Source organism: Macaca thibetana, chromosome 6 (genome assembly GCF_024542745.1).
Source record: "Macaca thibetana thibetana isolate TM-01 chromosome 6, ASM2454274v1, whole genome shotgun sequence".
NCBI lineage: Eukaryota > Metazoa > Chordata > Mammalia > Primates > Cercopithecidae > Macaca > Macaca thibetana.
In genome coordinates this window covers 85,893,832-85,921,786 of record NC_065583.1, presented here as the reverse complement: position 1 = coordinate 85,921,786, position 27,955 = coordinate 85,893,832, and the positions used below count along the sequence as shown (strand labels likewise).

The window sequence follows — 27,955 nt, the reverse complement described above, 5'->3', positions numbered from 1 at the left end:
ACTTTGAAACTAGTATGAACATATTCCTCCTCAGACTCTTTAGATAGTTCTGTACTATTTGCTTTACTAGCTTCTTAATGTCTACAAGCATAGCCATATGTCTAGAAAAGCAACATATGGATAACGGTAGTTAGCAGTTTTTGTTGAAGATACTAGAATAACGACATAATCAAATTCAAAGGAAATCATAGAACTAACTTCTAGTTTCTATCTAATTTAGCAGAGTACTTTAAATTCACTAGCATTTAAACACCAGTTTCTCTGTTCTAAGGCACCATCAGTTGCAAAACTACCATCAATTCATAAATTTTGGTGAAAGAAAATAGCACAAGATATATTCTCTAATTTCAGAAATGTTAAAATGTGAAAGAAAGATGCATCTTAAAATCAAAGAAATCAGAGTTCTTTTTATCTCCTTCCTTCTGCCGCAAAGTTCTTCGCTTAACTAAATTTATTTAGAGTCAATTTAAACCGGCGTCCTTTCCTTTTCTCTTATTTCATATCCTTCTCATATAATTGAACATACTTCTTTCCAGTTCCTTGAACTTTTTTATTTTTATTTATTTATTTTGTGTGCGTGTGATGGAGTTTCTCTCTTTCACCCAGGCTGGAGTGCAGTGGCGTGATCTCAGCTCACTGCAACCTCCGCCTAACAGTTTCAAGCGATTCTCCTGACTCAGCCTCCTGAGTAGCTGGGATTACAGGCACCTGCCACCACGCCCAGCTAATTTTTGTATTTTTAGTAGAGACGAGGTTTCACCATGTTGGCCAGGCTGGTCTCAAACTCCTGACCTTATGATCTGCCCACTTCAACCTCCCAAAGTGCTGGGATTACAGGCGTGAACCACTGCGCCCGGCCAGTTCCTTGAATTTTTAATCTCTCCTGTTTCTTAGTCATCATTTGCTGGTTTCCCTTTATCCCAAAGTAATGATCACACTCAGCCATATCTTGGCCACTTTCTCATTCCGTTAGTTTCTAGCCGATCACTATTACTTTTCCTCATTTCTGTGTTTTTTAAAGAAGTTTATATAGAATTATGTATATTTGGGTCTCTGCTATTAGCATCTTTAGAGTTTTATGAATATATGCCTATATTCTTTACAGTTTCCTTCCTTAATTTTTCTTCTTGTAGAACTCTCTCTACCCTCCCCATTCCCAAAGAAAATCTTGCTAGGGTCATCTTTGCTTGACTTTTTAGCCTCATTCTGTTTTCTTAAGGTATAGTGACCAGAACTGCAAGAAGGTATTGTAAAAGATTATGGAAAGCTGGGGTGATTCTTTCTCCACTTTTCCCTCAATATATTTCATAGTGATAGTTGCCATTTTATCTATTTGACTCTAGCAGCTAAATAGTTAAACATCTTTAGGGAGTTGTCTACAGTGAGCCCTATTCACCCCAGCTTTCCATAATCTTTTACAATACCTTCTTGCAGTTCTGGTCACTATACCTTAAGAAAACAGAATGAGGCTAAAAAGTCAAGCAAAGATGACCCTAGCAAGATTTTCTTTGGGAATGGGGAGGGTAGAGAGAGTTCTACAAGAAGAAAAATTAAGGAAGGAAACTGTAAAGAATATAGGCATATATTCATAAAACTCTAAAGATGCTAATAGCAGAGACCCAAATATACATAATTCTTTTTTTTTTTTTTTTTTTTGAGACAGAGTCTTGCTCTGTCGCCCAGGCTGGAGTGCAGTGGCCAGATCTCAGCTCACTGCAAGCTCCGCCTCCCGGGTTTACGCCATTCTCCTGCCTCAGCCTCCCGAGTAGCTGGGACTACAGGCGCCTGCCACCTCGCCCGGCTAGTTTTTTGTATTTTTTTAGTAGAGACGGGGTTTCACTGTGTTAGCCAAGATGGTCTCGATCTCCTGACCTCGTGATCCGCCCGTCTCGGCCTCCCAAAGTGCTGGGATTACAGGCTTGAGCCACCGCGCCCGGCCCTATTCAATTCTTAGACATTCTGTCATCATATATGTCAGTTAATTAAAATGCATGGTTTAAATCATTTTTCTTTAAACATTATTTTATATTTGCCCACAATGCAAATTTTGTACTCTACAATCTTGAGAAGATGCCATTATTACTTCTTGCCATTTTATACATTGTAAAAGTTAAAGGTCATCTGCAAACTAGCAGATTTCATAATTTAACAGGTCAGATAAGAAAATGCTAAATAAAATTTGTTAGAATGGGGAAATTCTCATACATCCACCTATCACTGCCTAATTTATGTTACTTGCTAATAAGAATTTCTGTAGCTAAGAAAATACTGTCTCAGAAGCTCCTCTAAATTCCATCCCTACTCTTCTGTAAATGATGTAAATTCCCTGCAACTGTAGGTTTTTTCCTGCAATTTGTCAATTATTTTAGAAAAAATAATTTTCTAAAACTATAGTTTTGTATAGATTGTTATTTTTCATAAGATTCTTGGTAATAGACTCCTTCTGAGTCACAGTTCCCTGCAGAATATGTTTTATTAACAGCATTTAGATCATGTGTTGATTAGACCTCCCCAATAAGAGTAAAGGAAATAAAGTCAAAAATAAATCTCTCCAATTCTAAACTGAAAAATTAACATCTTCATTGCTTAGCACAGTTTATAATGTGTTTCACAATAAATATTATTTTTAATCAGATGAAGGAAAGCTACATTTAAATGATTTTTTTTAGTTGGGGAAGAGTGAGTGGAGGAGAATACCTATGGACGGGTCTTTATATAAAACACTGAAACATTCTATTAACCAGATGTTAACCAGTGATAAGGGTAGAAAGAGAACAATGCAAAAGAGCCTTATGCTGGAGCCAGGAGACAACATTGTAACACAATTATTTACTTAAGTTAATCTTTTTATAAATGATAAAGGTGTAATATTCATAGAGCTCTTATAAATCTGTAAGAAGAAGAAGAATACCTTATTAACAGATGGATCAAAATAAGCAATTCACAACAGAAAATATACACAAATGGCCAATATATTTTTAAAGAATCAAAGTCAGTGGTCATAAAAATATTAAAAGAGAAAAATATTCTTCTTTCACATATAAAGTTTGCAAAGGTTAAGAAGAATTAGAAAATCTTATATTAGAAATAGTCTTTCTCATGTGCTGCTACTGGGAATATAAACCGATACAAATGTTTTGTAGGCAAATGTGGCATTATGTTTCAAATTTCTGAGAAATGTGCATACGTTTTGACCTAGAAATCCTAATTTTAGGAAATAACCTGTAGATATACACAAGTATTTATCTCCATGGATATTTATTACTATATTAAGAATTAGAAACAATATGAATATCTAGTAGTAATGGATTGGATAAAAAATAGGCAATTCTAATGCAAATCAAAACCACAATGAGATATCATCTCGCAACAGTCAAAATGACAATTATTAAAAAGTCAAAAAACAACAGATGTTGGTGAGGCTGCAGAGAAAGGGGAACACTTATACAGTGTTGGTGGGAGTGTAAATTAGTTCAGCCACTGTGGGAAGCAGTTTGGAGATTTCTCAACAAACTTAAAACAGCTACCATTAGACCCAGCAATCCCATTACTGGATATATACCAAAAAATACATAAATCATTCTACCAAAAAGACATGCACTTGCAGCACTATTCACAATAGTAAAGGCATGGAATCATCCCAGGTGCCCATCAGTGGTGGACCAAATAAAGAAAATGTGCCACATATACACCGTGGAATACTACAAAGCCATCAAAAATTAAATAATGGCCTTTGCAGCAACATGAATGGAGCTGGAGGCCATTATCCTAAGAAAATTAACACAATAACAGAAAACCAAATACCGGATGTTCTCACTTATAAGTGAGAACTAAACATTGGTTACTCACGGACATAAAAATGCCAACAAGAAACACTAGGGACTACTAGAAGGGAGAAGGAGGGAGGGAGGGGGCCAGAGGGCCAGAGGTTGAAAAACTGTTGGGCACTATGCCCAGTACCTGGGTGATGCAATCATTCATATCCCAAACCTCAGCATCAAGTAATATACCCAGGGAACAAACCTGCACACATACCCACTGAATCTAAAACGTTGAAAAGAAAAAGTCAATTAATTTTAAAAAGTGAAATATGTGAAAATTGCCCCCATGTATTAAAAAGAAAATGAAGGCTTTAAAACTGTACAAATTGATGTTTGTGTTTTGTTTTGTTTCCTTTTTAGATATTGTGTCCATCTAATTTACTGTCCAAATTAGCAAGTTTTTAGAGTACTATTAACAATTGAAACAGCATTAACAGGCAGAAAGTGAGGCTGTTCTTTATTTAACAGCCTTAGGAGCCAGCAAAACAAAGATCATTCTGACGGTCTGTGTTTAATCTGATGGATCATTCTACCTTTTAAGATAAAACTCCTCAGTGCTGGAAGAGTTTAAAGCTACTTTATTAGTGATTAACTCTAAAATTAGACCTGTGAGACACTATGTTCTACTTCTGCTTAATAAACAAACTTATACATGTTTTGATAAAACATCTACAAAGGACTTCTTATTTTGTTCTAACCAATTAGGAACTTAAAATAGATATAAGCCAGTATCTATTCTTAGAGCTCCCAAAGTCCTTTCTTATTAGCTTAGCAGTAGCTATATTGTTTTGTGTGAATCCCATTTACACACACACAGAGGAGAAGCTTATAAAGAAAAATGATATAAAGAGAAAAATTTGTTTTGAAATTGATTTTTCAAGGATAAACTTTGCTTATAGTATATTTGAGTTTTAAAATATTTGAGTCTTCTGGAAACTAAAAATGAAATTAAAATCCTGAAATGTCTGTTGAACAGAAATAAACACTTCTGGTATCAAAAAAAAAAAAAAAAAAAAATCTCAACCCAAAACCTCAAGCGATATTTCCTCCTCACTTCCATTCTATGCATCTTAGAAATGTATAAAAGATGGTTATTCTACATTCAATAGAAAGATACTGAATAGGAAAAACCAATTGGAATTCCTGTTTTAATAAACCTACCTTACTATCAAGAGGCTATTGAAATTTAAGATGCAACAATGCTTTATTTAAAAGTTTGAATTTACAAGTCATTTTTTAAAAGGTATTTTAAAAGAGTGGTTTTTTAAATAAAATATTTTATGATAAATTAGGAAGAATGTCCTTAGTTTATTTGTGCTTTTGGATCAAATAAACTAATTCTATCACTAGTGTGATAGGATACTATTACATTATTATTTCCTAATACCAGCAGAAAAATGACATTTATGAATAGGAATTCTTTATAATATTAACGTTAAAGTTGATATTATTTCTGAGATTATTTAAAAATTACTTCCCAAAATATTTTCTTCTCTAATACCTTGTATCAGCATCCTTTAGCTCAGTAAGAACTAAAGGTGTCTCGTTTTGTAGTTAAAATTGTTTTGATTTTTATTTTTAAGCTTATTTTCATGTGAATTGTTTTCTGTAATAGTCTTTCTGTAAAACACCTGCCTTTCTCCACTTAAAAGATAAGTCTAGATTTTTTTAATTTTGAGAATGTGATTATATAAAAATGCAGTTGTAGTTAAAAGAATGTTTCATTGCTAGTGATTTAAATTTCAAAACCCTTCTTGTTACAGGACCTTAGTGGAAGCCTGGGGGTTGGCAGGTGTTTTGCATAGATTCTTGTGTTTTTATCGGCTGAGGAATATTATGAAGTTAGCTAACTACAGTGAGGCAAGTCTTATGGTGTAGTATTAAACAGTACAGATATTGTAAGGTCAGACTGCCTAAGTTCAAACCCCTCTTCACTCATTACCAACTGCGTAACCTTGGGCAGGTTACTCAACATGTCTGGTCTTCAGTTTTCTCATCAGTAAAAATGGGGATAGGCCAAGCATGGTGGCTTACGGCTGTAATCCCAGCACTTTGGGAGGCCAAGGTGGGCAGATCACTTGAGGTCAAGAGTTCAAGACCAGCTTGGTCAACATGGTGAAACCCTGTTTCCACTAAAAATACAAAAATCAGCCGGGTGTGGTGACGTGTGCCTGTAATCCCAGCTACTCAGGAGGCTGAGGCAAGAGAATCACTTGAACCTGGGAGGCGGAGGGTGCAGTGAGCCAAGATCGCGCCACTACACTCCAGCCTGGGTAACAGAGTGATGCTCTGTCTCAAAAAAAAAAAAAAAAAAAAAAAAAAAAAAAAATGGGGGTAATAGTGGCTATTTCATAGCTCAGAACAATGCCTGGAACATAGTAAACAATTAAATGTTAGATATGGTTATCATTAATATGTTTCATTCTTTTTAGGTATGCTCTAAAAAATGTGTATATTAGTTTGCATCATTGCCATACCACTCAAATCCATTATGTACTGATATGGTCAAGAAGAAATATAATATCATCTCTCTTCAGGAGATCATTACACATATCCAGGCCTGCATTTTTACCATTTGTTTACTGTTTTACATTTAAGTCACTTTCTTAAGAACCCTGCAGTTACTTCTAGTCTGTGCTTATACTCCCACGAAAGATGAAACTTATTTAAAATGGAGTTAGAATGACAGGTTTGCCAGGAAAAATAAATATGAAAAATGATTTTAAATAAAAATCAAACAGCTTTTTGAAAAGCAGTCTAAGCTAAAGTGTTTTTAAGGAAATTATTGATAAATATATGAAAAATGAAAACCCAATTTTCTGAGGCACAGAAAAACCAATAAATACTTGAAGTATTTATTAAATATTATGGATATTTCACATGGGTTTTTTTTCAATTTACAAAGTTATTTTATTCTATCAATAATAGACTGGAATCCTAAGTTCCCCTTATCTCTTGCCTGGATTCCTGCAGTAGCTTCCTAACTCTCTCTGACCTTCTGCCCTTACTCACTTTTAGTCAATTCACCATTCCATAGTTAGTGTCAGATTGTCACACCTCTGCTCAAAACCCTCTACTGATTTCCCATTTCACCTAGAGTAAAAATTCAGTGTCTTTAATTACGCTCTGAGAGTCCAACATGATCTCTTCTCTTCCCCAACTCATCTCTTATAATTTTATCCCTCACTTACTCTGCTCCAGCCTAACAGTCTTGCTTGGTGTTTGAGGAATAAACCAAGTAGTTTCCTGCCTTGGGGACTGTATACTTGCTATTCCCCGGGGGGAGTGCCCTTTTGCCAGATAACTGTGGGGCTCACTCTAACCGCTCCTCGGGACACTGCCTAAATGTGATCTTCTGAGTGGGGCCTTCCCTGACCACCCTATATAAAACAGCACATACCCACATGCCTGTCATCACTCTCTGTCTCCCTTACCCTGCTTTCTTCTTCTTCATTGCACTTACCACCATCTGACACAGCTGTTTCTGTCTGCCCACGTTAGAATGTTAGCTCTGGGAGAGCTTTTCTGCGTTGTCCAGTGTCGTTTCCCTACAGCTAGAACAGCACCTGGTTTGCTGAATGAATTTTAAAAATGAACACTTGAATGGACTCTTACCCAGTTTACTACTGACTTCTCATAAACACAGGAGAAACGTAAGTTTCTTAGTCTTCCAAGCTTCCTTAGGAAAATTAAGAATGGTCCTAAAATAAGGCATTTCTAAGTATTAAGAGTTATTAAAGTGCTGAATACAAGAACTCATAGTCATGAGTATGTGCCCGTTGGTTCCTGCTTCCCAAACTTCCTTAAAGACTACTTCTCTCTCTTCCCATGCCTTGCTGGTGGTGCCTCCTGGTGGCTGACACACAGACCACCCTTACGCAGCCTCTTCCCACACCACCTTCTTTCCACTGCTTACAGTAGGTAGTCTCTGTGTCTTGGAGCACAGTTAGTTTGACCCAGGCAACGCTTCTCTCCCGGGCACATCCTCTTTAACCTCTTTTCTCCTCTTTTTGTTTTTAACCAGTCATCTCTGAAATACTCCTCTCTTCTTTCTTTCCTTATCTCTGAACAACAACAAAAAAGTCACTAATTTTGATTGGTTGGCAGAAAATTAATACTTGTGATAGTCTTCTTCCAAGGAAAATGGAATATACAAACTTTTTTTTATTAAGTTATATATGAAACAACTACCTTCAGAAGATTTATAGTGGTCTTTGTCTACTTCCCTATTATCCTTTAATTAATCTGTTTTTGTCAAAGACAGTCAAGTTAAATTAATTTTCTTATTCAACTTTGTTTCATTTCTAACATTATAGATATAATGCTATTTTTCATTGGAAATATTTATGCATAAAATATGAACATTGAAACCAGAAAAGGGCTGGGGAAGACAACTGCGGACTCATTTTGAAACAGCCCTGACTACGCAGACATAATTAATGGTAATTTTTCTATAGGAAGAGGGAAGTTTAAGGTCCAGTTACCTTGAAAGCAATTTTTTAAAGTATAAGCTATTTTTCAGTTGAGCATTTCTCATGCTATTGTTCTATATGTCTATATCTGGTAAGTTAAAAATAATTTTTCCCTTTATAAATATAATCCACAGTTCCTCAAAGTATGTTTTTCAAGATGCTAGTCCCTCAAGATGCTACTTCAAAGTTTAAAAAGCTCTGTTATCAAATAACTTTGGGGCTCATGGTATACTATATAACCACTCCTGAAGGTTTATCATATACATCAGCAATAAATTTATATCTACAACAAATTTATGTATTTAATTTTGTTTAACCATTGTTTTGCAAACATATATGACTACTAAACCCCTTTCTTGTGTAAGTCTTGTTAATATCTCATGAAAGAAACTTTGAGAAACAACTATGATTATTTAATCATTTAGAGGAAAAAGGACTAGTGATATTAACTATTTGTTGAAGGCTCCTATCTGCCAGGCATTGTTCTCAGAGTTCTTAGAATTTTACATAAAGTATCTTATTTAAACCTAAAATGAACCTAATAAATACAAGTACTGTGGTCATCCCCTTCTTACAGACGAGAAAACTGAGGTTGAGATAAGTAAATGCCTTGCTGAAGTCCACATGGCCAGTGGGGTAAGCATGTGAATCTTGGCAGTCTGTTTACAAAATCCATATACAATCTCCAGTCTCCATGGCATTTAATGGTATGAAAAAAATGTGGATGATGCCATTTGTGAATGTTCAGCTAATAAAAGGATGAGCTATTTTAAGATATTTGGTTATTTTTGTTACATAGATATTGCTGGAATTCCTCTGCCTCAGAACCTGAGTGGATATTCTTTGTTGCCATTATCATCAGAAACATTTAAGAATGAACATAAAGTCAAAAACCTGCATCCGCCCTGGATTCTAAGTGAATTCCATGGATGTAATGTGAATGCCTCCACCTACATGCTTCGAACTAACCACTGGAAGTATATAGCCTACTCGGATGGTGCTTCAGTATTGCCTCAACTCTTTGGTAAATGTGTTAATAGATTTTTAAGTGTAATATTATATGTAATGAACTGCCCTATGTAGCATTGCTCAAGATATCCAATAATCCTTGTTAAAATAAATGAATATCATCTGCTGCTTGTCATGCTAGGACTATCTACAAAGGGTTGCCCATGTGAGGAATAGCCTCTTTGCAGATCAGCAGCTGAATTTCAGAGAAAGCATCCTAAGGCTTTTGATCTGGGTCTCATAACTGAAACCAGTTTCCTCTGATCAGGGCATCTTTCAGTACTCATGGTTATCTTTCCCAATTAGAAGTCAACACCTCATTGTACCTCATTGTTCTGAAGGATTAACAACTATCTTATGAAGGCTGACATTTTGCATATATTATTTAATGTTCACCACAACCCCACAAGATAGTGCCATTATCCTCATTTTACAGAGGAGACTAGGAGTCACAGAAATTTGGATACCTGTGTGTGGTCTCATAGCTAAGAAGCAGCAGAACTGAGATTTCAACGAAGCTGTAACTGCAAAATTGATACTTCTTATGACTTCTAAAAAATGTCTGCCAGCTTCACTACTCTATGAATTAATTTTTAAACAGCATTTTTAGATTTAGGGTTTTACTTATCCTTTGCCCCATTTGGTACATAAAATATGTGCTAAAGCCATTAGTAATATTTATTTCTCCCTAAGGCTCCTTCCCAGTTACAAATAGCAAAATTATTATCAAAATAATACTTTGGGAGCCAAACTGGCCAACCCCCTTCACTTTAAGAGTGGAGGATTCTTGGCTGAAAAAGGAAGTCTTGACATTTTCATCCTGATGAATAATGTGCATCTCTTGCTTGTTCATTGGCCATTCTCAAATGAAATTTATGGGAGGCCATTGTTTTGAACTGAGTTCCTACACCAGGCTCAACCAACCAAGTCAAACCAGAACAGGGTCACTGACAGTTAGGTGCCCCATAATCAAACTGAACTTTAGAGCGGGCCACTTTAGCAAAAAAAAAAAAAAAAAAAAAAAAAGGAGAATCACAATAACCAACCTGAAGGGGCTCATTTTACCTGAACCAGCATAAGGAAGTTTCCTCTGTTTTTACTGGATAAAGTAACACTATAATGACGAATCTGCTTTTTGTTCCATGTTTCTGGGACTTTTTCGTCAGCCTTTTTCTTCCTATAAAGCCCACCTCCTCTGCTCAGCTCATCAGAATGCCTTTTCTAAATCTTCAGATGGGATGCTGCCCAATTCATGAATCACTAAATAAAAGCCAATTTGATCTTTTTTTTTTTTTTTTTTTTTTTTTTTTTTTGAGACGGAGTCTCGCTCTGTCGCCCAGGCTGGAGTGCAGTGGCGCGATCTCGGCTCACTGCAAGCTCCGCCTCCCAGGTTCACGCCATTCTCCTGCCTCAGCCTCCCGAGTAGCTGGGACTACAGGCGCCCACAACCGCGCCCGGCTAATTTTTTGTATTTTTAGTAGAGACGGGGTTTCACCGTGGTCTCGATCTCCTGACCTTGTGATCCGCCCGCCTCGGCCTCCCAAAGTGCTGGGATTACAGGCGTGAGCCACCGCGCCCGGCCCAATTTGATCTTTAAATTTGTTGAAATTTTGTTTTTTATACCATATTCTACCAAAAAACTGATGTGACTATCAAAATGTCAGAAGTGGGGAATCAGCTTTTCTGTACTTTTTAGGGCTTATTGATTCCCCTTTCCTAAAGAGATATGCCATCTGAAATTACCTAGCAAAGTCACATATCTCTTCAGGGGCCTCTTGGCTAATGTACTTAAGTAGGCCATAGGGGATTTTCCCTCAACATACAGTGTTCATTTACTATCTGAAGTTAATTGTCGTAAGATCTCTGACTTGCTGTTTTTCCAATTAGATTGGTATCCTAGTTATATCCCTGTCTTCCTACACAGGGATAGGATATCTGTGTAGGAATCCTTTTTAGGATATCTAAAAAGTGTATTTATGGATCTGAAATATTTATCATTATTTTCTTGTGGGCAGTGATTGAGAAGTTTGTATTTCCATGGCTGTTTGTTCAAATGGACCGTACTGATGAATGTAACTTTCAAAACTCCAAGCATAAGATACTAATATATAAAGAAAACTAGGAGTAAGTAAAGTTGCAGGAACATGATTTGTCTATATAAAGAATTTGTAGAAAGTTTGAGGCTGTTGAAATGGTACAGTATAAGCATTACTATATTCATTTCTGCCCGTCAAAGTAGGCAGGACATCAAAAACAGGAAGAACTTGTTCTAAACCAGCTTACTGATGATAAAAGGTTGACTTTTTCTGGCATTTGAGAAAAGAAAAAAGAAGTGGGATAGCTGGACAATGGTAGGAAGGAGGGAATTTGGGCATGCAACATAGGGTGTTTAACTCCTGGTATGTTATTTTACCATTTATACTGTCCTTCATTTTATTACACTAACAGGAACTGAAAATCTTTTTAGAAATCTAATACATTACCTGTCATGATGACATTCTAAACTTTTTTGGCAGGTCACTATTTTGACAGATATTTAATCTTTTTCTTTCAGATCTTTCCTCAGATCCAGATGAATTAACAAATGTTGCTGTAAAATTTCCAGAAATTACTTATTCTTTGGATCAGAAGCTTCGTTCCATTATAAACTACCCTAAAGTTTCTGCTTCTGTCCACCAGTATAATAAAGAGCAGTTTATCAAGTGGAAACAAAGTATAGGACAGAATTATTCAAACGTTATAGCAAATCTTAGGTGGCATCAGGACTGGCAGAAAGAACCAAGGAAGTATGAAAGTGCAATCGATCAGTGGCTTAAAACGCGTATGAATCCAAGAGCAGTTTGAACAAAAAGTTTAAAAATAATGTTCTAGAGATACATATATATCACAAGATCATAATTATGTATTTTAAATGAAACAGTTTTAATAATTACCAAGTTTTGGCCAGGCGCAGTGGCTCACACCTGTAATCCTAGGACTTTGGGAGGCAGAGGCAGGCAGATCACAAGGTCAAGAGATCAAGACCATCTTGGCCAACATGGTGAAACCCCGTCTCTACTAAAAATACAAAAATTAGCTGGGCATGGTGGCACACACCTGTAGTCTCAGCTACTCAGGAGGCTGAGGCAGGAGGATCACTTGAACCCGGAGGCAGCGGTTGCAGTGAGCTGAGATCATGCCACTGTACTCCAGCCTGGCGACAGAGTGAGACTCCATGTCAAATAAATAAAAATAAAATAATAATAATTACCAATTTTTCATTACTTTGTAAGAATGTAGTGTATTTTAAGATAAAATGCCAATGATTATAAAATCACGTATTTTCAAAAATGGTTATTATGTATACCTTTGTATAACTTCTAACAATTTAGTGGAAGTATCAAAAGGATTGAAGCAAATACTGTAACAGTTATATTCCTTTAAATAATAGAGAATATAAAATATTGTAATAGTAATAATATTTATCATAAAACAGTTGTGTGTGAGCATTTGATGGTGCTTGATGAGTTATTTGTATTTGATGGGACTGTTTGAATGTATTTCATGGGAGTATCTGGAGTATTTAACGGGATGTAAACCCTGGATGTACCTGATTTTACTACTTTTTTTTTTTTAATAGGTAATATATATACAGGGTAAAAACTTCAAATGGTACAAAAGGGTTAACAGTGATCATGAAGTCTCTATCCTTTCTGTCTTCCCTGCCATCCAGTTCCCCCTCCAAGAAGCAAGTACCGAAACCACCTGCTTACACATTTTTAGAGATTGGCCACAAATTTATAACCAAATGTATATATTCCTTTCCCCCTACGCAAACGGTAACATACTGCACACATTGTTCTGCGTGTTGCTGTTTTTTCCTTTTTTTTTTTTTCACTTAACAGTAGATATCTAGAGGTGAAATTACTGAGTCAAGACTGTATTTAGCAAAATTACACTAGATACTACATATTACCTCTAAAGAAGGTATACTAACTGATAATCTCACCATCAATGCACGTCTTCTTATCCTTTGCCAAATATTCTGTTTTCATTTTTCTTATGATGAGTAAGGTAGATCATATTTTCATGTATTTAACAGCCATTGGAATCTGCTTTACCATGGCCTTTCCTATTTCTATTCTTTGCCTATTTTTCTGTTGGTTGTTGGTCTTTGTTTTGTATTACAGGCGTGCTTTAGATATTAGCTTTTTGTAAGAGATCCTGCAAATATTTTCCTTCCAGTTTGTCATTGTCAATTGTCTTCTGACTTTGTTCTGGTATTTTTTGATACGTAGAAATTTTTATTTTCATGTAAGCAAATTTATGAATCTCTGTACCCCATAAGTATATACAATTATGATTTGCCAATTAAAAATATTAATGCAAAATTTACAAATCTTTGCTTTTGTGGCTTTTAGGATTTTATATCATATTTAGGATGGCCTTCTCCACTTGGTTTTTTTTTTTTTTTTTTTTTTTTTTTTTTTTTTTTTTTTTGAGGCAGAGTCTCACTCTGTCACCCAGACTGGAGTGCAATCACGCGATCCTGGTTTCAAGTGACTCTCCTGCCTCAGCCTCCCTAGTACCTGGGATTACAGGCACCCACCACCACATCCGGCTAATTTTTTGTATTTTTTAGTAGAGATGGGGTTTCACTGTGTTAGCCAGGATGGTCTTGATCTCCTGACCTGGTGATCTGCCCACCTCAGCCTCCCAAGTGCTGGGATTACAGGTGTGAGCCACTGCGCCCAGCCTCCACTTGTCTTCTCTTAGAATTTTATTTTTCACCTTTGGATCTTTGACCCAGATGGAACATATTAAACATATTAGAAATCTAACTTTAGTTGTTTTTTTTTAATATGCCTACCCATTGATCTTTTATTGAGTAAACTGTCTCTTCTCCCATTGGTAAAAATGGCGCTTCATCATATAATACCTTTGGTTGAATACATTATCTTTTCCCCCATTGATTTGCAATGCCATTTTTATCTATACCAAAGTCCCATTTATACTTACGCCATTTCTGAACAGTTTATTTTGCACTGGACCATTCTGGTTTTTTTCTGTTTTGTTTTTGTTTTTTTTGAGACAAGGTCTTGCCCTGTCACTCAGGCTGGAATGCAGTGGCACAATCACTGCTCACTGCAGCCTCAATCTCATAGGCTCCGGTGATCCTCCCACCTCAGCCTCCTTAGTAGCTGGGACCACAGGCACACACCACAAAACCCAGCTAATTTTTAAAATTTTTATAGAGACAGGGTTTCGCTATGTTGCCCCGACTGGTCTTAAACTGCTGAACTCAAGCAACCGGACTGCCTCAGCCTCGCAAAGTGCTGGGATTACAGGTATGAGCCACCACACCCAGCCAGACCAGTCTATTTTTTTAGTCTGGTAGGACTAGTCCCTTTGCAATAGTTTTCTTTTTTCAGAATTGTCCTTCCTAGCAACTCTTGATTTTTCCATACAAATTTAGAATAAGTCTGTCTAGTAACAAAAATGAAAAGTTCTGTTGGCCTTTTAAATGAAATCATTAAATGTATAGCCTACTTTAGAGAGTATTTAATTCTTTGTGATAGTCATTCTAAAGAATTAGTATGTTTTTCCCTTTATTCAAGCCTTCTTTTATATCCCTCAGTAGTAGTCTAAGTTTTCTTCATATAGATCAATTTTTTTGTAAAAAAATTTGAAAAGCAGGGACTTTAAAAAATACCCTCTAGGCCCTATGCTATACCAGTTGGTTAGAGCTTCTGAGAGAGCCTGGGCCTGCTGTTCTATTACTGTTGTCTTGCTGGTCAGTCCCTCCAGCCATGATTCTAATGTGCAGCCAGAGGTAGGTTTATTTCCAGTTGTTTTATCAGTTACTGTAATTTTAAGTGAATCTTCCTTCCATTATATCCTCTAAGGGAAGATCTTGTTGTTTATATGTGCACTCCATTTCCACATATTTATTTTGTGCTGAACCACTTCATAGTAAGTAATAGTTTTTCAAGTGATAGATTATTTTCCATGTAAAAATCTTACCTGCAAATAATTATACCCAACTTAATACTTTTTCAAACTGTCTTTGAAGTTTTCTTCATGAGTCAGTTCATCTCCTTATTTATTTGTTTATCATTCTTCAGTGAATTTATATGAGCTTACCTTTGTAATTATGAATTTCTGGGAAATAATTTTACTTTTGAACATATCTGATTTTGATTACATATGTATATACACATGCATACACACACACACACACACATACACACACATTCTGAAGTGAAACCCTTAATAAGAAAGACTGAGTATTAAGGTTAAAATTAAACTATACAAATCCACCATCCATCTCCTAATTAAGCCTAATGAACACAAGTAGCTAAAGTATGGGTGTATATGCTAATAATAGAGAGAAAAGCAATAATAATAGAAATGTGGTCCTGAAAACAGGCTTGTGACGATAAATCTGCTTCATTCTACCCAAATCCTTTAAGATACACATTCATTGTAAGAATTTACCAAGCATCTGCCATGTTTTAAGCATATTAAGTATAGGATCATAATTAGGTACAATTGAATATTCAGGACAATATCTAATTCAGAATGGTATCTAACAATCATGAAAATCAAAAATTAAGAAAACCTTACAAAACCAAGACAAATATGCCAGAATCTGAGAGGAAGTGACACTAATTAGAAGCTGGAATGAGAATAACCTTTGGGCTTCCATTTTTACTACCTCCGCGACTCACTTCTTGTTCTAATCTACCATGACCTGTGCTTGGAATTTTGCAGTTGACTCTTAAGAGGTCTCCATGAGTCTGTCCTTGGCTTTCTTCAGTCTGTTCTCAACAGCAGCTGGAGTGAGCCTGTCAAAATACAGATCACACCCCTGGATACTCAAAGCCCCCACTGGTTTCCCATCTTTTTCTTAAAAGCCAGAGTCATTACAATAGCCTATGGGCCCTAAATAATCTGGTAGCATGTTCTCTCTAAGACCGCTTGTCCTCCTACACTCCTGCCTGATTTACTGTGCTCCAGCCACATGCGTCCCTGTTGCTTTCCAGACAGACACACCAGGCATGCACCACCAAGACCTCTTTGCACGTGTCAGGTTTTTCTGCCTGGAGTGCAGTTCTTCCTTCAGATTTTTTCATGGCTCACTGTTATTTCTTTGGTGACATGGCTCAAATGTCACCATCTCACAAGGACTTCCCTGCTTTATTTTTCTCCACAGAAATTATTACCATTTAATTTAGTGTGTCTTTTACATAATTAATGTGTTTGAGCTGTCTTTCACCCTTCCTGACCCTACTAGAATAAAAACTCCTAACAGTCATGGCATTTTGTCCCTTTTCTCCATAAAGTATCTCAAATGCCTAATACATAGTAGAAGCTTAGTAAATACTTGTTGAATTAATTTGCTGGGAATTACAGCTTTCCAAGTATCACATTAGTTTAGAAAAACAACACATTTGGGCTGTAGCAGGGTGGGGAGTAAAAGGGAGTAGCCTTTTTTTTTTCTTCTTTTCTTTTTTTTTTTTTTTTTTTTTTTTTTTTTTTTTTTTGAGACGGAGTCTTGCTGTGTCACCCAGGCTGGAGTGCAGTGGTGCCATCTCAGCTCACTGCAACCTCCAACTCCTGGGTTCAAGCGATTCTCCTGCCTCAGCCTCCCAAATAGCTGGGACTACAGGCATGTGCCACCAAACCCAGCTAATCTTTGTATTTTTATTAGAGATGAGGTTTCACCATGTTAGCCAGGCTGGTCTTGAACCCCTGACCTCAGGCAATCTGCCAGCCTTGGCCTCCCAAAGTGCTGGGATTACAGGCATGAGCCACTGAGCCCAGCCAAGGGAGTAGTTTTCTTAATAAAGCAAAGCCTTCTAGAAACAGTAAACTATAGGAAAATCTTGCACAAAAGAGCTAACAAATAGACTCTATCCCCCTTTGTTTTATCTTTTTAAAATTGACACATGTTAATTGTACCTATTGGCCGGGTGCAGTGGCTCATGCCTGTAATCCCAGCACTTTGAGAGGCCGAGGCTGGCGGATCACCTGAGGTCAGGAGTTTGAGACCAGCCTGACCAAACCTCTCTATGTCTTAGTAGAGACATGGAGAAACCCTGTCTCTACTAAAAATACAAAATTAGCCGGTGTGGTGGCACATGCCTGTAGTCCTAGCTACTCGGGAGGCTGAACCAGGAGAATCACTTGAACCCAGGAGGCCGAGGTTGCTGTGAGCCGAGATCGCACCATTGCACTCCAGCCTGGGCACAAGAGCGAAACTCCATCTCAAAATAAATAAATTAACTAAATAAATAATTATACCTATTTATGGACTACAGTATACCTCCATACATGTATACAAGGTGTAATGATCAAATCAGGGTAATTAGCATACCAAGTACCTCAAACATTGATCATTTCTTTGTGTACATTCAAAATCTGTTCTAGCTATTTGAAAATATATAATAAATTATTTTTAATTACAGTCACTCCATAGTACTATAGAACACTAGAATGTATTCCTCCTATCCTGCTGTACTTTTGTATTCGTTAACAATCTTTAGTTATTCCTCTGTCTCCTTACCCATCCCCACCTCTAGTAACCACTATTCTACTCTCTACCTCCATGAGATCAATGCTTTTTTTTAGCTTCTACTTATGAGTGAGAACATGCAGCATTTATCTTTCTGTGCCTGGCTCATTTCACTTAACTTAACATTCTTCAATCTCATCCATGTTGCTGCAGATGATAGAATGTCATTCTTTTTATGGCTAAATAGTATTCCATTGTGTATATATACCAAATTTGCTTTATCCATTCGTCTGTTGATGGACACAGATTGATTCCATACCTTGGCTATTGCGACTAGTGCTACAGTAAACATGGGGTACATGTATCCCTTTGATGTACTGATTTCCTTTCCTTTGGATGTTTACCTACTAGTGGAGTTGCTGGATCACATCATAGTTCTATTTTTAGTTTTTTGAGGCATCATTTTACTGTTTTCCATAATGGCTGAACTAATTTACGTTCCCACCAACAGTGTAAGAGTTCCCCATTTTCCTCATCCTTGCTAGCATTTGTTATTTTTTGTCCTTTTGATAATAACCATTCTAACTGGAGTGAGATTACACCTCATTGTGATTTTATCTTTTTCTATTGAGAAAAAGGCTAGATACTAAATATTTTAGTCTTTGTGAGCCATACGGTCTCTTTCACAACTACTGATTTCTACCGCTGAAGTGTGAAAGCAAGCAACACAATATGTAAACAAATGAGCATGGCTGTGTTCCAATAGAACTTTGTTTCCAAAAATGCAGGATTTGACTTGTGGACCAGCATTTGCTTAATGCTGGGCTAGAACGGTTCACAACTTTGCTGCAAATTGGAATCACCTGAGGATGTTTAAAAACTTTTATTGCCTGGCTCCTACCCCAGGCTGCAGGAGTTTTAAAGCTTCCCAGCCTGTAATCCCACAACTGTGGGAGGCTGAGGCAGTCAAATCACCTGAGGTCAGGAGCTCAAGACCAGCCTGGCCAACATGGTGAAACCACGTCTCTACTAAAAATACAAAAATTAGCTGGGCATGGTGGCCCGTGCCTGTAATCCCAGCTACTTGGGAGATTGAGGCAGGAGAATCGCTTGAACCAGGAGGCAGAGGTTGCAGTGAGCTGAGATCACACCACTGCACTCCAGCCTGGGTGACAGAGCAAGACTCTGTCTAAAAAAAAAAAAAGCTTCCCAGGTGATTCTAATGTGCAGCAAAATCCGGGAATCACCAGTCTGGGACCTTGTTATTCAAACTACCATCCTCAGAAAAGAAGCATCCGTATCTACTAGGAGCCTTATCTGCTTTTGTTTTTGTTTTTGTTTTTTCAATGGATTTTGTGTTCTTTCTATTGTTTGTGGTTTTTCAACTTATTAGACCCAGAAGATCCTCATAACTACTAGAATAGATGCAATTTGTTAAATAGCTGCATATACAAAAATTAACGACCAGGCGCAGTGTCTCATGCCTATAATCCCAGCATTTTGGGAGGCTGAGGTAGATGGATCACCTGAGGTCAACAGTTCAAGACCAGCCTGGCCAACATTGTGAAAACCCATCTCTACTAAAAATACAAAAAATTAGGTGGGTGTGGTGGTGGGTGCCTGTAATCCCAGCTACTTGGGAGTCTGAGGCAGGAGAATCATTTGAACTCAAGAGGCAGAGGTTGCAGTGAGCCGAGATCGCACCATTGCACTCCAGCCTAAGCAATAAGAGCGAGACTCCATCTCAAAAAAAAAAAAACAACATATATCTATAAAAGGAATCACTAGGTAAAAACAAAAATTAGAGAAAATATTACATTCATGTTATCCTATACATATGTATTTATTTATTTACTTACTTATTTTTGATACAGCGTCTTACTTTGTCACCCAGGTTTGGAGTGCAGTGGTGTGAACATGGCTCGCTCACTTCAGTCTCCTCCTGGGCTCAAGTGATCCTCCTGCCTCAGCCCCCTGAGTGGCTGGGACCACAGGTGTGCATCACCATGCCCGGCTAATTTTTAAGTTTTTTGGTAGACATGAGAGTCTCACCATGTTGGTCAGGCTGGAAAATAAATTTTAATGAGAGGTATACAAACCTAGATTTTAAAAACTATAAATGTCTATTGAAGTATATAAACAAAATATGAATATGCAATGACAGCAGGTTCTTGGACGGGAAGATCTAATCTCTAAATATCTCTTCCCCAAAATTAATGTATAAATTTTGTGCAATTCTGATTTTATTCCAGAAAAGAGATATTTTTGTTTGATTTTTTAAAAATTGAATGAAACGGTCTTATAGTATTTATGGAAAAATGAATGTCTGAAATAAGTAATAAAATTATGGGAAAATAATATCAAGGTGGGATTAATATTACTGGCTACTAAAACATACTATAAACCACTGAATCAAACTAAGAACTTGGTAATGAGGGGCCATAAAGCAAAAAAGAGACAACTCAACACAAACAAGGTAGAAGAAACTCATGTGGAAAACAGACCATCTAGACCCATGTTAGAACTATTATCCCCCTTCTACATTGGCCATACGCATTTGTGTGTGTGTGTACATATATATTGTTTATAATTATGTATGTATTATTTACAATTATGTATATTAAGCTTTCATTAGGTAGAATTTTTACCACCAAAATTTGTTTTGGAGACAGGGTCTCACTCTGTCACCCAGGCTAGAACGCAGTGGTGCAATCATAGCCCACTGCAGCCTTCCATCTTCCAGGCTCAAGCAGTCCTTCCACCTTAACCTCCAAAGTAGCCAGGACTATCAGTGTGCGCCACCATGCCTGACTAATTTTTTTATTTTTTAGAGATGGGGTCTCCCTGTGTTGCCCAAGCTTGTCTCAAACTCCAGGACTCAAGCAATCCTCCTGTCTCAGCCTCCCAAAGTGCTCAGACTACAGGTATAAGGCATAAAGGCTGGCCTAACCCAATTTGTTTTAAAATTTTACCATTAAAAATCTGAGTCTTAAATAATTATTGGGTCAAAAAATTATAATTATATGCTATTTTAAAAGTAATAAAAATGAGAAAATTTAGATCAGTCATTTAGGATGGCACGGTTACAGACAAAAATAAGAACATTTAGAAAACTATATGATACAACCAAAACTATACTCAGAATAATATTCTTAGCCTTAAACTTTTTATTATTAAAGGAAATTTTAAAACTGTTCAATGTTAAAAGTTAGAAAAAATATCCATAAATTTTGCAATATTTACGGTGAAGTTTTGATATCCTTAAATAATGGTTTGAGATCTGTATTTCCACTTAGAATAGACAAAGATGCAAAGGAATACGGCTCCCATGTTAACAACAACCACAAAAAGAAAAAAATAAAGCCAGGAAATCTACAAAATCAAAACTTTTCTTGAGCCTGTCAGAGAAAGGAGATTGCCAGGCAACAGGTGAACTGAATTCAAAAAGGTGGCAAGCACCTCCAAGGACAGGTGAGACCTTTTGCAGAACACAGGAGGAAAAATTTGTAGGCAAAAAAGGGGGTAAAAAAGCAATTGATGCTTTGACATATACTTAAAGGCCAAATGTGTATGAAAATAACAGTAGAAACTCTGGGAACCCCCCACACATGGTGTGCCCACTGACTAACCAGCTTTCTTTCACGGACTCAACCTGGTACTTAACGAGAAAGATTGGGACAGAGCAGAAGACCTGATGGAGCTCCCTTAGTGGGATGGGTGTACAGACAGAGAGTGGCTGCCTCTTGAGGACAAGCACAAAACCCAGGACTTTTTGTCATACAAAGTAAAACACATCTGCCACTGGGGCAGATCAGAAAACCCTCTCACCCCCAGTCCTCAGCAAAAGGTCAACTGTCACTGGGGAGGGGTAGATTACAGCAAAAGCTGTCGCTGCTGGGGAAGATGGAGAAACCTAATCATGCCCAGCATCTTCTACAAAGCAAAGATTTCTCACAAAAGGGACAAGACCAGGAAACTTGCTCTTGGAAGTTAAGAGACAGAATTCAGCTGCCATAGAGGGAAGGGACAGGATTATGGAGAAACTCCCACGCTTGAGGCTCAGGCCCCCAGGGCCTACGTAAGACGAAGGTTGGAACGGGAAGGCCGAGAAAGCCACCCTGCCCCCATCATGGGCAACAAACAGCACAGGACTTCTGGGAGAGTGGCAGAAGCCTGGAGAGAAACATCCCCATCCCCTCTGCCACTCTGGTGGCCAAGTATGAAGGGCCAGCTGAAAGTTGAGGATGGAGCAGAAACACTGAGAAAAACCTTCTAGCATTCTAGGCCTCATAGGAAATGCAAGATGTCAGTATGGAGGAATATGAAGTCCGTAGAATAATAATGATAACTATAGCAACAACAAAACTTAAACCTAGCTCAACTACTGATTAGATTTACCACCCTGGTAGCCTGATGGGTGAAGAGGCATGGCTATTTTCAGAAGTAAACACTATTTACATCAGTCACTCTTATTCTTTTACATATAATGTCTGGCATTCAGTAAAACTTACAAGGCAAAAGAGTAAAAAAGAAAAAAAAAAAAAAATGCCAATTTTCAAGCGATAAAGCAGTAAATAGAACCAGACTGAGAGATGGCCCAGAGGCTGAAACTGTCAAAGTAACTTTAAAAATGCTCTGATTAATATGTTAAAGGATATAGTGGAAAATGTGGACAACATGCATGAACATATACAGAATTTCAGCAGAGATGGAAACGATTTTAAAAAGAATAAATTGGATACACTAGAAATGAAAAACATGTTGTTATGGATGAGGAATTCCTTCAATTGCCTTATCAACAGACTACACATAGGAGAAAGAATTAGTAAACTTGAATACAGGTTAGAATAGAGCAGTTTCAAAATAACATCCTGAATTTCAAAAGGTGACAAGCCCTTCTGAGGAGAGCTGGAACAAGAAAAGGGAAAACAGAGAAAAAGAAAAAGTGGAGAAAAATAGAGCAGCCAAGAGTTGTGGGACAGTATGAAATGGCATAATACACATGCAGTTCAAGTCACAGAAGGAGAATGGAAAGAGATAGTGTTGGAAGAAATAATTGAAAAGATAATTGCTGAGAATTTTCCAAAATTAATAAAAGACAACAAATCACCAACCTAAATGTTTAGAGAAGTCCAAGCAGAATATATACAAAAGGCCAGGCCTGGTGGCTCACTCCTGTAATCCCAACATTTTGAGAGGCCACGGCGGGCAGATCACTTGAGGTCAGGAGTTTGAGACCAGCCTGGCCAACGTGGCAAAACCCCATCTCTAATAAAAATACAAAAATTAGATAGGCGTGGTGGTGCATGACTGTAGTCCCAGCTACTTGGGAGGCTGACGCATGAGAATCACTTGAACCCAAGAGGCGGAGGTTGCGATGAACCAAGATAAGAAGAAAATCTTGAATGCAACCACAGTAAAAAAGAAACATTCCAAAAAAAGAAACCTGCCGGGCATGGTGGCTCATGCCTATAATCCCAGCACTGGGCAGATCACCTAAGGCCAGGAGCTCAAGAACAGCCTGGCCGGGTGGTGGCACTCACCTGTAATCCCAGCTACTTGGGAGGCTGAGGCACGATAATCATTTGAACCCAGGAGGCAGAGGTTGCAGTGAGCCAATATCACACCACTGCATTCCAGCCTGGGTGACAGAGCAAGACTCTGTTTCAAACAAATAAACAAACAAACAGATAAGAATTACATCATTACAAAGATGAGCAAAATGTATCAAACACTATGCAAACTAGAAGACAACGGTGCAACTTCTTTCAACTACTGAAAGAAAAACTCATCCTAGAATCCTATATGCCCAGCAAAAGTATGTTTCAAAAATGTAGGTGAAATAAAAACTTTATAAGACAAAGAATAAAAATAAAAATAAAAATAAGAGAATGTGTTGCCAGCAGATCTGAACTATAAAAAAAGTTAAAGGACATTCTTCAAGCAGAAGGAATATGATCCCAAATGAGAAACTGCATCTACACAAAGGGAGAAATTGGAAAACTCATACATGAATGGTGGGACTGGCCCAGACTCTATGGAAAACAGTTTGGCAGTTCCTCAAAAAGTTAAACATGAAATTCACATATGACTCAGCAATTTCACTCTGAGGAATATACTCTAGAGAACTGAAACAGGCATTTGCAGAAAAACTTGTACACAAATATTCATAACAGAATTATTCACTATAATGGAAACAACCAAAATGGAAACAGCCTAAAATAGAAAAAACCCAAATATCCAACAGCTAATGAATGGATAAACAAAATTTGGTGTATCCACATAATGAAATATTATTTAGTCATAAATAATGAAATACTGTTACATGCTACAATGTGGATGAAACTTAAAAACATTATTCAAAGCAAAAGAAACCAGAAACAAAAGGCTACATTATGTGATTGCATGTCTATGAAATGTCAAGAGTAAGCAAATCCATAGAGTCAAAGGAGACTAGTGGTTTCCAGGGGCTGGGAGAGGAAAATAATGTGTATGGGTTTATTTTGGGAATGATTTAAAAGTTCTGGAATTAGATAGTGGCAGTGGTTGCACAAACTTGTAAATACACTAAAAAGCACTGAATTGTATACTTTAAAATTCTAGATTTTATGAAATATAAATTATATCTCAATTGTTAAAATGAAGAAATAATGAAATGTTTTCATCTATGAGGACGACAAACGCTAATGATGCTCATATTGTTTTGTGGCTATGGGGAAAAAAGACACATACATTGCTTGCATCCCTTGTCGAGGATAACTCAGTACTATATGTTAAAACACTTTAAAAATGCACGTGCTCGGCCTCAGCAATTCCAATGACAGGATTTTATCATAAGGGAATAATTGAGTGCGTGTGCTAGGATGTAGGTGAAGAGATGTTTTTCACAGAATTATTTATAAAGTGAAAATGAGAAAACTTTTGTCTAAGAATAGGGGGTTATTTAAATAATTGTAATCCATTCAACATTAAACAGATAATTATATCATATTTTCACTGACATGGGAAGTGATCCAAATACAATCTTAGGTGAAATGAAAGCAGGATATAAAATGTTGTATGCAGTGTAATCTATTTCTGTAATATATAGATCTAGTCATTATAGTCTAAAGTATATATCACTGAGTATTAACAACAGTTTGAGCAGTATGTTGTGTTTTTTGTATGTGAATATGTATTGTCTAATTTTTCTGCAATTAATATGTACTGCTTTTTTAATTTAAAACTACTAAATTTTCAAAACATATACGTCAAGCTTAATATCATCTATATTGAGACAAAGTGGCATTATGTGCCCCTGAAATGATGCACTGATGACAGTATTACCTATGTAATGTTTCTGCCAGAAAAGTCAAATCCAAATTTAATTATGTGGAAACAAATACAATTTTAAGGATATTCTGCTAAACATGTGTCATGGACTCTTCAAATGTCAGCATCCCAAAAAGAAAGACAGGCTGGGAGACTATTTAGGTAAAGGCCACTAAATAAGTATTACAATTAAATACAATTCATTATCTTTGATTATGTACGGCACATTAGATAAAAATAAACCTATAGAAAAACACATTTTTGTAAAATTGGCTAGAAAAAAGAGAAGAATAATAAGCTTCTAGAAAGGAAAAAACAATGATCATATCTAAGCAAAACATGAATCAGATGGCTTCAGTCTTCTCCACACAAACACTTAGAAGCCAGAAGGGAATGGAGCAATGCCTTCAAAATTCAGAAGGAAAAGATTTTCAAAAATAGGATTCTAAACCCAACCAAATAATCAGTTAGGCAATAGGATAGAATAAAGAAATTTTCAGACATGTAGGATCCCAAATAGTTACCCTCTCTCAAGAAGTCACTGAAAGATGCTTTCTTCCCAAGCAAGAAAATAAACCAGGAAAGAAAAAAAAAATCCATTAAATTAGAAAATAAAAGAACCAGCATGAGATAAAGGAATCCCTAGGACGATGCTGACGTGAAATGCCAGGATGACCACTGGCCTAGAGGGCAACATGTCCAGACAGAATCTGCATGACTCAAAAAATGAGGTCTCTTACCACTTAGTTCTCAGGCTTTGTACAACCTTGTAAACCTTATGAAATATTAGATGATGTGTTCTACCAAAAAGGAAGAAATCAAGGAAAAAGACCAGAGATCCAAGAAGCAGGAACTGCAACCCAAGAGAAAGGCAAAAAGTTTCAATAATGACAACAAATGCAGGTCCGCAGAAGGTAGTTCTGCAGTAGACCTCGGGAGAAATTAGCCCAAATAAGAGAAAAATGAAAGTCTCTGGTAAAGAGGTTTCTGGGAAAAAAAACTAGAGCTGCTATATTACGTTATGAAACTGACCTTGTAGAAATTGTATGGGGGGCTATTTGAGGGTACAGGAAGAATTAGCTATGATAACAATGAAAAGTAAGAAAAGGCAATTATTAACTTTAAAAATAACAAAAAATTATATTCACAATATACAACACTCAACTGTGAATATTTTTATTTCATAATAATATAAACACCAAATGTAAGTCTAACCCAAAATTACAGTATTGTTCTAATGGTATGAGAAATGGAAACAGTAGTGACAGAGGTGTGAGAAGTAAGTCTTTATCTAGTAAGAAGTTAACAGATAATATATGAATTTGTTAAATCAATAGATAGCATTACACAAATATGATTTGCTATTATGAATTAAGTCAATGCCAGAAGAAAGAACAAATAGAGTCTAAATCGGTTCCCACTAGAAAGAGATAAAGAAGTGGAGATGTGTGGAACAGGAAACTCTTTATTAGCCTTCTAGTTCCATTTGACTTTTAAAACTCTGTGCATGTATAATTTTAATAAGAATTAGTTTAGGCCAGGCCCAGTGGCTCATGCCTGTAATCCCAACAGTTTGGGAGGCTGAGGTGGGCGGATTATTGAGCCTAGGAGTTTAAAACTAGCCTGGGCAACATAATGAAACCTAGCCTTTACAAAAAATACAAAACTTAGCTAGGTGTGGTGGTGTGTGCCTGTAGTCCCAGCAACTTGGGAGGCTGAGGTGAGAGAATCACCTGAGCCCAGGAAGTCAAGGCTGCAGTGAGCTATGATCATGCCACTTCACTCCAGCCTGGGCAACAGAGTGAGACCCTGTCTCAAAAAAGAAAAAAAAAGAACCAGTTGAAAATCAATGTTGTATCAGATCTTACTAAAGTTAAGTTCTGTGAAATGTAATTTCACTGTAGTCATTTTGAAATGCTAATATACAAAAGCATTTCAACAAATTTGAGACAAATGATAGACTATCTTGAGAAACACTGAAATGATATTAGCTAGGAAAATCACTGCATGATGAGCATTGCTCAGAGAAGACTCCCTGGAAGAAGTGCATTGTAAACTGGGATGATGTGTGTGCATAGAAAAAGGCCTTGGACAAAAACTTCTAAAGGCAGAGTATGAAAATCAAACCAGATTTTCCAAGGCTATCACTGTAGCTCTTTCTTAAATGTCCCACCAGGAACACTTATTCCTATGTCTCCACAGAGCTTCCTTGGGCTCCTCTGGACAATACTGGCATAGTTTAAAAGGAATTTTTTCTTAGGTGATAGATTTATAGTCAAGACAGGAATTTATGCTCGAAGTTATCTGAAAAGCATCATATATCCACTAATTCATCAACTCAACACATACCCACTGATAACTACAACGTGTCAGACCAGAGCAAGGCACCACAAAGATGATGATGAAAATAAGCAAGGTTTCTGGCCAAAGGACAACAGCTTGGGAAATGGGATTCCTACAGCAGCTGGCAGGACTATCATGGAACCCACCAAATCTTCCTATGCCATAAATCTTAGAGTTCCAAATGTTTCCTCAGCCTGGGAATGTGAACCCCAGAAAACACTCATACCTCCCTGGCCCCCAGGCCAGGAAGTACAGGAAATTCTACTTTCACCATGATTTATGTGGAGGGTGCATAAAAAGACAAATTGATGCTTGCAACAGGGAAATTAAAATGTGTTTGTGAGGAGGCAAGGCTAAAATGAAAGCAACAACATTTAATCTAAACCATTTCCTGTGACTTGGATTTCTTTTTTAAAAAAATTGGCCGCCTTATCACTTTCTTAGTCACCTTTTCTCTAGGCTTATTGGAGGCGTAGCCCCTCCTAGCAACTTCCCATCTGGTG

General features: G+C 37.0%; 1 protein-coding gene across 2 annotated transcripts in view; it reads left to right on the top strand.

Moving 5' to 3' along the window:
* ARSK (arylsulfatase family member K) overlaps positions 1-13,675 on the top strand; it is a 48,947-nt gene extending 35,272 nt beyond the window's left edge. For both annotated transcript variants that reach the window (XM_050794305.1, XM_050794306.1), the window contains 2 exons: positions 9,093-9,317; positions 11,856-13,675. In XM_050794305.1, the coding sequence (XP_050650262.1) occupies positions 9,093-9,317; positions 11,856-12,145 (515 nt within the window). In that variant the 3' untranslated portion in view covers positions 12,146-13,675. The remainder of the gene's footprint in view (positions 1-9,092; positions 9,318-11,855) is intronic.
* Positions 13,676-27,955: the final 14,280 nt, after the last annotated feature.